This window comes from Bos grunniens, chromosome 22, assembly GCF_055505025.1.
Source record: "Bos grunniens cultivar Pamir isolate PY7600 chromosome 22, Bosgru_T2T1.0, whole genome shotgun sequence".
NCBI classification, from domain to species: Eukaryota; Metazoa; Chordata; class Mammalia; order Artiodactyla; family Bovidae; genus Bos; species Bos grunniens.
In genome coordinates, this window is record NC_141186.1 from 54,016,990 (window position 1) to 54,028,157 (window position 11,168).

Genomic DNA, 11,168 nt, shown 5'->3' on the forward strand with positions numbered 1-11,168 from the left:
ATCAAAAGCTTTCCAGACAAGCCAAAGAGAAGAGAGTTTAGCACCACCAATCCAGCTTTACATCAAATGCTAGAGGAACTTCTCTAGGCAGGCAATACAAGAGAAGGAAAAGACCCACAGAAAGTAAACCCAAAACAACTAAGAAATGGTAATAAGATCTTATACGTTGGTAATTACCTTAAATGTAAATGTATTAAATGCACCAACCAAGACATTGACTGGATGAGTGGAAATGCGCACGTATGCACTTTCACTTACCACACTCTGCTCGACCCTCCAATTGTATATAATTATTTTATATTGTTTAATTATGTTTCCATTATGGCTTGCAACTGTAATGAACTTTTATTTTTTGTTTTTTTTGAACTTTTATTTTTTGTCTGGCTAGTGATTGTGAAAACTGACAAACACCTTTCACTATTGTAATTATGTAACTATTACTCACTTAATACCAGTGCATCATGATTGGTCAACAGAAAAATAACAGAACTCTGTATCACCAAAACTACAACTTAATAGAAAAAACTGTAGTCACTTTTCAAAATCCAGGTGCATATCAGAATTACCTTGAAATTTTTTGAAAAATACAAATGCCCAGGTATTGCTCTTTTTCTCCAGAGATGTTTCTAATGAGCAGTCATGTTTAAAAACAACTGGACTATATGATGATCTTTTACTTTTAAAGATCTAGTTTCACTTTTTCTATTTCATATTTAGTACTCCCATTTCATTTATTCTCCAATTCTCCATCTCCTTTTTTCAAGTTCTTTCTCAAGCCTTTATCAAGCACAGTAGAAAAACTTTTGTATACATATATATAAACAATATGTATAATATATATTAGAAAACTTATGAATTTTTGCCTAATTAAAAATCTATAACCTTCTGATTACACTTGTTTGACTTAGTATGAATAGAATGCTAGATTTCTAATAAAAAAAAATAGATACGTAACAAGCAATGAAAGTTTACACAGAGCACAGGGAACCATAGTTGATATCTTGTTACAACCTATAATGGAAAATAATTTCAAAAATAATATGTGTACATGTATAACTGAACCACTTTGCTGCACACTGGAAACACTGTAAGTCAACGATACTTCAGTGAAATATATATATTAAGAAAAAAAAAGAGCTGCAGAATAGGAGAGCATAGAAAGGAAGAACGGGGAGAGGAAGAGGGGGGTACAATCCAGGACGCTCAACATCCGCGGAGCAGGAACTTCAGGACAGCAGACAAGAAAAAAAAGAAATCAAAGAAATAACGCACAAAGAAACCTCAAACCAAAGGACAAGTTTCCAGATGTAAAAGGCCCAGCAAACAAACATGGAAAGCGTCCACACATGTGCGTGCGTGCGCACATACACACACACACACACACACACAGGCACTTTAAGGGTAAAACTTCAGAACACCACACGGATACAATCCTAAAGTTTCTAGGAAAAAAAAAGAAAACAGCCAAAAAAGTAAGAGAAAGAAGTACTGAAATATTCAACAGACAAACTACTGGATTACTCAACAGCAACACATTCTGGACTATTCAACAGCAAGGTCTTCAATTCTAAAGCATAATAAAATCCTAGCGGAGAATTCAATACTTAGTCACAGTATCATATAAATGTACCTGAGGACAAAATGGAAACATCTGCAGATGTGCAACATCTGAAAAGATACTTGTCTTTCACTCTTTCTGAGAAAGAAGGAAAAGCTCTTTCATCAAAATGGAGTAAATCAACATAGTTGGAATCCAGAACAAGAGAGAGGTAAAAGAAATTGTCGAGATGATGGTAAAGGGAGGGTCCAGGACAACAGCTTACACAAGAGGCCTAAGGAACAGCCAGTCAGATTAAAGCCGAAAGGACAGGGCTCCCGGAGGCGAGACTCAGAGAAGGAGATGAATCGACAGCTACCTGACCTCCCTGAGAAGTTTTACTGCTGTCCCAGAAACTGAAGATTTATTAGCAATAAGGACATAAAGAAAAGCCAAGCAAATAAAATACAGGCACTTTTTTAAAAAAGCTTATTCTGTACTGGGGTCTAGCCCATTAACAAACAACGTGGTGGGGGTTCCAGGTGAACAGCCTACACAGCCATGTATCCATCCCCCCAGCCCCTCTCCCATCCAGGATGCGCAACAGAGAGCAGAGTTCCACCTGCCATGTCGCGCGTCCTTGTTAGTCATCCATTTGCAATACAGCAGTGTGCACATGCCCACCAAAAAAGACACTTTCTAATTCAAGGAAAAACAAAGCGTTTTTATAAGCAAATGTAATATTATAATATGCTGTTGATGTCCTTTGAGTCAATCCTATGCAACCATAATAATGTGAGCACTAAATTACTTCATTGAGAGAAGAGAAAGGTACAAAAACTGAATTCCCATTTTTTGAAGCAAAAAGTCATCATATGACTAAAAGTGAAAAAAAAATCAGGAAATGGCACTATAAGCATGTTGTTAACAAGTGCGGAGCAAAGGATCAGAGGAAACTGCATAAAAACACGAAAGCTGATCTCAGGGACAGTGGAGCTTGGGAGTGCGGAAGAGTGCTCTTTTATAATAAGCTTTGCTCGTTTTAAACCGTACACTTGTATTAGATTACAATGAAAATTAAGTTTTAAAAGGTGTTAAAGAACAAAAACAAAAATAAGAGTAACTGCAGATCAAGCTAAAAAAGAGTTCCATCTAGCCCAAGGGCTCTGGGACCTTTGCTGAATCTAAGTTGCTCCTGGTGCTGCCAGCAGGCTGCTCTGATCAGTGTTATTGAAAAGTTTACGAATTGGAAAAATGAAGATATGAACAGTGACTGCTACCTAATCAACATTTCTAAGCAGAGTAATTATAAGTAACAGCTCAGAAGCCAACTAATTATAACAGCAAGTATCATTCCAACTCGTATCTTGGTTAGTCCCCAGGTCCTCTCAGACTCCTTTCGACCCCATGGACTATAACCCGCCAGGCTCCTCTGTCCATGGGATTTCCCAGGCAAGAATACTGGAGTGGGCTGCCGTTGCCTACTCCAGGGGCTCTTCCCAACCCAGCGATCGAACCCACTTGTCTTATGTCTCCTGCACTGGTAGGCGGGTTCTTTACCCCCAGTGCCACCTGGGACGCTCTTCTGCAGTTATGCTGTAACCAATAAGAGGAGAAAGAGGAATTGGGTTTTCTCTGATTAGAAGCTCTACAAACTATCACTAAAGCCAAGCCAAGTTCTGCCTGGAGTTTTTCCAAAATTAACATCAACAGGCTACACCAAGTTCTCAATGGCTTAAGTACACAGAAACTAAGAACACTCAGTGATGAACAAATACAAGCAAGGACTTCCCTTGTGGGCCAGTGGTTAAGACTTCCTGTTCCCAATGCAGAGGGTATGGATTCCATCCCTGGTTTGAGGAACTTAAGATCTCACATGCCCCTATCTGTGGCAAAAAAAAAAAAATCCTAAGATAAAAATAAAGATTGATTCTCTGGCTTGCAAGTGTGTGTGTGTGTGTGTGTGTGTGTGTGTGTGTGTGTGTGTGTGTAAAATTTTCTTCCTGTTGCAAAAGGAAAAATAACGGCCCTCAACTATGTGATGTTTTTTTCAAATTACTTATCTTACAAGGTAGATTTTAGAAGTTAAAGATATTCCCTGTGAAAAGATTATTTGATCATTAACTATGCTGTTGATATCAAATCTCTAAAAGTTCAAAGTAATATCGCATACTAAAATAAACTGGTGAGGTCATAAGAATCCAGGAGGTATTAACAATTCTAACTCGACAGGAATACTACCTGGTGTCTTTCAAGACAGCGGATTTGACATCAACCCAGAGTTCTGGCTTCTGTTAAGATGACAGTTTTTGGAAGACACATCAAGATAGGCCCAAGCTTGCACTCTCTCTTCTTGATCCCAGAGACCATGGACTTCAAAGCCCATTAGGTTTTAAAAATAAAGGGCTGTGAGGCCCATGGAGATGGGTGGCCAAGATGGCAAAGCTAGGAAGACTGTGAGCTCGCCTCCTCCCACAGGCACGCCAACATCTCATTTCCAGAGCAACTACCGACGAGACAAACGGAAGACCAGCAGAAGAGATCCTCTACGACTACAGACCCAAAGAAGGAACCACACAAGACGGGCGGCAGGGAGGGGACGCAGGGTAGGTGCGTCATGCCCCTGGTAGGTGACCCCCAAAGGGAGGGTAACTCAACTGCAGAGGCTCTCCCCAAGGCGCGAGGGCTCCAGCCCCACATGGAGTGGGCGCTCCAGTTGGGTGCTCCTTCACTGGGAAGATCAGTCCCTACAGCGTTTCACTTCGAAGGCCAGTGGGCCTTACTTTCAGGACAGCCAGAGGGCTGTGGGAAATAGATTCCACTCTTAAAGGGCACACACAGAATCTCACATGCTCCAGGACACAAGCAATCATTTGAAAGGAGCCTGGGTCAGACTCACCCGCTGACCCCAGAGGGAGAAGGATGCTGGCAGACGTCTTTCCCTCTATCATACGGGCACTGACACTGGCAAGTGCCACTGTGGAATCCTCTTAGCTTATTAGCACAAGACCTCGCCCCACTAGCTGTCTAGCCTGGCCTGACTCCATAAGCATCAGTACTGGGACACCTCAGGCCAAGCAACTGGCCAGGCAGAGATACAGCCCACCTACCCACCAGCAGACATGCTGTCTTAAGACCCCTGAGTCCACCCCTGAGTCCCATGACCCAGCCCTGTACACCAAAGGGCAAGGGATCAGCCCTAGACACCAGGGTCCCGGGACTAGCCCCAGGATCCCCAGGACCCTGCAGCCAGAGGCCCTGGGACCCAGCTCCACCCACCAGTGGGCTGGCACCACCCCTGGGGCCCCCTAAGTCCCTGCCCCACAGTTCAGTGGGCAGACAACAGCTCCAGGAGCACTGCAGCCCTACAGCCTGCCATACCAGAGCCCAGCCGCACGTTCTGACACCGAGCTCTGCCCACCAGCAGGGCAACTCCGGCTCTGGGCCACCGTGCACTCTGCAGCCAGTGGATACAGCCAGGAAAATCACCTACATCCACAATAAGCAGTTAAGGGATACGCAAAACAAAAAGATGTAAAGGATGATGTCAAATGAACACGCGGGGCTGGGGGCGGGGAGGACAGGAGTAAAAGTGCAGGGTGGTGAAAATGCTTTTCACTTAAGAGAGCAGCAGCTTAAAATAATGATAGAGACTTGTATATATAAACCTCGCAGTAACCACAAACCAAAAATCTGTAACAGATACACACACGTGTGTGCACACGCACGCACACAAACACAAGACTTCTTCCAAGTGCACAAGGAACATTGTCCAGGACAGTGTGTTGGGAAAACTGTGGACAGCTACATGTAAAAGAACTAAACCGTTCTCTCACACCATGGACAAAAGTGAATGCAAAGTGGATTAAAGATTTAAATGTAAGATCTGAAGACATAAAATTTCTAGAAAACACAGGCAGAATGCTTTTTGACATGCATCTCAGTAATTTTTTTTTTTATATGTCTCCGCAGGCAAAGGAAACAAAATAAACAAATGTAACTACATCAAATTAAAAAGCTTTTGCACAGTGAAGGAAACTATGAACAAAAGGTAGCCTACTGAACGGGAGAAGTTATATGCAAATGATATATACGATATAAAGAACTCTAACAACTCAAGAGAAAAAAAAACAAAGAACCTGATTAAAAAATGGGCAGAGGATGTGAACAGACATCTTTCCAAGAAGATATTCAGATGGCCAATATGCACATGAAGAGGTGCTCAACGTCACTAATCATGAAGGAAAAGGCAATCAAAACCACAATGAGACACCGTCTCTCACCTGTCAGCCGGCTACTATCAAAAAGACAAAAGAAAACAAGTACTGGTGAGAACGTGGAGAAAACGGAACGCTTGTGCCCTGGTGATAAGTTAGTGCTGCTGCTGCTGCTGCTCAGTCTTGTCCGACTCTGTGTGACCCCAGAGACGGCAGCCCACCAGGCTCCGCTGTCCCTGGGATTCTCCAGGCAAGAACACTGGAGTGGGTTGCCATTTCCTTCTCCAATGCATGAAAGTGAAAAGTGAAAGTGAAGTCGCTCAGTCCTGTCCGACTCCTCGAGACCCCATGGACTGCAGCCTACCAGGCTCCTCCGTCCATGGGATTTTCCAGGCCAGAGTACTGGAGTGGGGTGCCACTGCCTTCTCCGATAAATTAGTGCAGTCACTTTAAAAAAGAGAAGGGAGGTTCCTCAAAAAATTAAAAACAGAAATACCATATGATCCAGCAAGTCCATTCCTGGGTATTTAAGTGAAGAAAACAAAGACGGTAATTAGAAAAGATAAATGCATTCTTACATTCACTACATTATTTACAAAAGCCAAGATAGGGAAACAATCCAAGTGCTCGTCAATAGAGAAATGGATAAAGATGATGTGTTTTATATATATATACACACACACACACACACAATGGACTATTACTCAGCCATAACAAAAGAATGAAATCTTGCCATTGTAACAACCAATGAACTAAAAGGGTATTATGGTAAGTGAAATGAGTCAGAACGAGAAAGGCAAAATCTGTACGACTTCAGCTGTATGTAGATTCTAAAAGACAAAGCAAGTGAACAAACCTAACGGAACAGAAGCAGAATCACAGATGGAGAGAACGGGGTGTTGCGGGGGTGGGGGGTGCAAGATTGCAGGGAGAAGAGGGAAGAAAGGAACACGTGAGGGAGATTAACAGGTACAAACTTCTAGTCAGAAAATAAATGAGTCAAGGGTATGAAGTGCACCAGGTGGGAATACAGTCAATAGTTACTAATATCTCTGACGATGAAATAGCATAACCAGACTTATACACTATGAAAAGCACAAAAAGCAAATCATTATGCTGCGTACGAGAAACTAACATAGTGTTGTAGGTCAATTATACTTCAAAAACAAGCTCATAAAAAAGAGATCGGATTTGCGGTTCTCGGAGGCCACAGGGGGAGGCAGAACTGGATGAAGGCACAGGGAGAGAGACGTGTGAAAGGTCTGAACGCTCACCGTACTGGACAGACTACCGGCGCCGTCAGCACAGACTAGCCCGGTCTAGTCTGTTCTCAGGGTTCTAGCGCCTCTGCCCTGGTTGACCTCACAGCTATGACCATTTTTTGAAAAAGAAAGGCCACTTCTTAACTGAGGAAACAGTGTTTCTTTAGATATAAGCTGCAGCCTGATTCACTTGCTAGATTTCCTCCTTACACATTTTTCACCTGACACTGTAAAAGGAAAAAGCACCTTTCAATGTTTCCGATAATGGATTTCTGTTGTTAACTGTCTTGCACTTTCAGATTTCTCAGTTTGACATCAAGCTTACATAAATGATTTAAATGAAATAGGGTACTCAGAACTGCCTGGATGTTAAAGTTACATAAATTTCAAGTTCCAAACAAATCAATGTTATTTTCTACGTGTTCAAATTAAAATTGCACATGTCCATTATCTCCGATAGTGAGTAACTCATTTCCACACCACCCCAGGACTAAGAGGAGAGCAGACTGGTAAGAGAAGAAAAGGTAGCACGCAGTGAGCAGCGCAGTGTGACGGGAAGACCAGCGGACTCTGGGCCTGCCGCGTCCACGGCCAGCTCTGCCACCGCTGGGCTGGGTGACCTACCTGGGGGCCAAGGGCACTGTCCTCCCTGTCCTCCACAATGACAGAGAATACACGTCAGCCTAGACGTCACAGAGGCACTGGAAAGATAACACCATTCAAGAAATGACTTAAGTTGCTGCTGTTACATCATACACTCCAGATCACCCCAGAATGTGACCGTTTTGAAGTGCTAGTACTAGAAGGCAGCACCGCAGAAAAGCGCTACTTTCTATACTAGGAAGTTCTTTCATTTACTCAGGCGCTCCACTGAGGGCCTGCCGTGCACCAGGCTTTATGCTAGGTACTGAGGAGGACCAGAGAAGAAATGAACATTCAGATGTTTCTAGTATGTTCTACATACTTGTAACCCGGCTGGAGAAACAAAGTGTACATAATGATTTCATCGTTTCTAGACGGCAAAGTGAGCACCACAAGCAGCGCTATGGAGCAGTCATTCTGTCAGTCCTCCTGCCCATAGACCCTAAGTACACTGCTAACGAATCCTAAGAGACAGACGTGCAAACCCATATGGACATCTGGGGTCTGGTCCCTGTGAGAGCAGACTGTTACAGGAGCCCAGTGAAGAGACAGATACGGGGGGAAAGCTTCACAGAGAAGAGGAGTTACCTGTTAAGCATGCTGGTTTTGTCTACCCTCTGTCAACCCTTACAATAATGATACTGTGAGGTAGAAACCTTCCCGTTTTACAGATTAAATCCCATTCAGAGAGAGTAAGTAACAGGGTCAGGACACAAAGCGGCAAGGGAATATAAGTCTGCTGTGACTGAAACAGCTTGCACTCGCTCAGCTCTACCACAAATGTGATCAGCATGTAAAGAGCGGAGAGAGGAAGAAGCCCTTCTGGATACGAAGATCAAAATAAGACCAACCTGGAAGTAAAAAGAGGGTGGCCAAGGCTGGCGAAATGAGAAACAAAAGGCATTGAGCAGTTACGGGAAATAAGGTCAGAGGACAGACTGTGGAGAGGCAAGAACACAGGTGGCTGAGAAACCTGGGCTTAATCCTATGGGTCAATAAAATGGAACTGGAGACTGTAAGCAGGAGAGAAGAGGATGAAACGCAGGCCTTAGGAAGGTGAACGTCTTATGACACAGATGGGCTGGGAAAAAATGTACGGCATAACAAAGGACAAATTTTAAAATCCCAAGCACTTCAATATTTAAATAAAGCCAGTGACAATACTTCCACTATAAAATAACCATACTATCTCTTGCACAAATCTCTTAAAACACATTTCTAGGCACTTTAGAAAATGACCATTGTGTCCCACTAATTCTTACGTGGGTCAGAAACTACTTCTGCCTCCAATGCATCAAAAAAAACAAAAAACAAAAAAAAACCCCCTCAGGTCAGAGAGGCCACATTTTAAAACCAAGCCTCAGAGCAGCAAGGGCAAAACAGAAGAAATAAGAGCAGGCTCCAACACACACACTCCCTGACAAAGAAAAACAAAGTTATAAAAGAGTTGTATCTATAAAAAAAAAAGTTGTATCCTCATTTACAGAAGCACTTAGAACTATTTTTTCAGGCAGAAAAAGTTAAGAACTGACAAAGTGGAGCGTGACTTTCATATAACCCCAGATTTGCTTTTTCACCCAAACAAATTTATAGTTTCCACTTCTCACAAAAATCAATACAAAAAAGCATCAGGCTCACCATGTCAGTGCCAAATTTCCTTTCTCTTTTATGTATATGGAGCGCCCTGCCCAACCTTAAGTCTGGAGACTGCATTCAGTGCCTCCTAGGCAGTTATCACTCTAACTCTCAAGTTCTCCATCCCAGTCAACCTTGGCCACAGGAAAATTCGACCTCGTTTCCTAACCTAATGCTGAGCAGCAATCAAGCCAAGGCTCCAAACTGCTTCAACACAATTGACACCTGGTGTAGGATCCCATTAAACCCTTCAGTGACTATCAGGTAGACAATAACCTAATTAGCCAGGACGGCCCACGTGACACTAGTCTGGCCAGTACCAGAGTCAAAGACAGCTCCCTAGACTCAATTAACCAACAAGGATCACCTTGCAAAGGAGAACCAGGCGAGAATGGGTGCAGCTGGGGTTTTCCAAGGGAATTAGAGTCAAGAGACTGGCAAGGTGGAGGGCGGGGAGCGGCTGAGGAAAAAGTAATAGTCTTTTACGCAAAACATCTGACGTGGACATGACCTCACTTTCAATTTTGCAGCCATAACCTTTATCTGAACCTTCCAGAAAGTTAAGTGAGCTTGAGATTCTGTCAGCATAGGAAGTGTTCAAACCACATCTTGCTGTCCTCCTTTCCCTGTAGAGGAAATGTGATATCTCTGCCTAAGTCCCAAGATATTTTAACTTATTTAAGGACAGATAAGCTTCTGGAAAATTACATTTGCTTTTGCTGCCCGACATTCTGAGGTACCAATCACTGGATCTTCAGTCTAGAGGTAAAACATTAAAACACAGAGTGAGTAGAACAAAGTTATTCACAGACAAGCAAAGTGCAAGGGCTGATGGTAAACCCTAAGGGAAATACACGTTACTGCTTTTTAATCCAGGACAAATCTCAAACCCTACAAACACTTAATTCACAACTCTTAACAACCAGAGCCTATTTTCTCAAAGCCTCGAGAGCTTGGCTTTACCGAAAACTCGATCTGCAGAGCCAAAAATTCTCGACAGTAGCCCCTGGCTGTCAACATGGATTTAGCAATCTGCTTTATGCTTGGGCGGCATAACATTTAGAGCCAAGTAGGCAACCCACTCCAGTGTTCTTGCCTGGAGAATTCCAGGGACGGGGGAGCCTGGTGGGCTGCGGTCCCTGGGGTCGCACAGAGTCGGACACGACTGAAGTGACTTAGTAGTAGACTTTTTTAGGACCTTGAGAGTACTGACTTGTACTTTTAAATTTTTCCTGCAGCCTAAAGACTGGTCGGGAAGGCTTCAATGGCCAGCTAGACCAGGTTTATCCACTTGTGTGTGCGCCTTTAAAATGCTGCCATGGGCCCATGAAACAAGAAAAAAACTTTTTCTCTCCTAAGCAATAAGGATAAATTTAGACGCCACCTCTGCAAAAAAAAATAAAATGGGAAGGAGGGCGCCCGGAGGGCTGCATGCTAACGCCGAGCCCGGCGAGCAGCTCTGCGCCCCCGCCGCGGGCGCTGAGGCGGAGTCCAGCGGAGAGAGGCTGGCGGGACTGTCAATCCCGGGCCTGTGGCGACTCCGGCAGGGCCCCAGGGGCGGCCGCACCCGGCCAGGAAGGCGGGGAGCGCGCGGGGCTCCCACACCCGGCCCGCCGCCCCAGGCGGGGACTCAGGAAGCTTCCCCGCGGCCGGCGGCCGACACCTGCCCCCCACCGCACCCCGCTGCCCTGCAGGCCCCCTCGGGCAACGGCCCCTGGCCCGCGGAACTCACAGCTTCAGCCGCTCGTAGGTCGTGGCCGCCATCCTGCACCACAGCCTCCCTCCTAGGTTTCCGACCGCGCCGCCCCGCGCCACCTCGGCTCCAGCGATACCGGTCACCCTCCTACAGCGGCCGCAGGTCCCAGCCTCTTCCCA

The 11,168-nt window shown here is 44.5% G+C and overlaps 1 protein-coding gene and 1 long non-coding RNA gene across 4 annotated transcripts in view; both read right to left on the reverse strand.

The window, feature by feature from the left end:
• SACM1L (SAC1 like phosphatidylinositide phosphatase) overlaps window positions 1-11,140 on the reverse strand; it is a 69,909-nt gene extending 58,769 nt beyond the window's left edge. For all 3 annotated transcript variants that reach the window (XM_086368427.1, XM_086368426.1, XM_086368425.1), the window contains exon 1: window positions 11,026-11,140. Coding sequence is in view for 2 of the 3 variants with exons in the window: in XM_086368426.1 (XP_086224552.1) it covers window positions 11,026-11,057 (32 nt within the window). In the remaining variant the exon portion in view is untranslated. The remainder of the gene's footprint in view (window positions 1-11,025) is intronic.
• On the reverse strand, window positions 7,627-9,434 carry LOC147348631 (uncharacterized). The gene is made up of 2 exons (XR_015151783.1): window positions 9,297-9,434; window positions 7,627-7,717 (listed from the first exon to the last, which is right to left on the reverse strand). It is a non-coding gene; the product is annotated as an uncharacterized LOC147348631 (long non-coding RNA).
• Window positions 11,141-11,168: the final 28 nt, after the last annotated feature.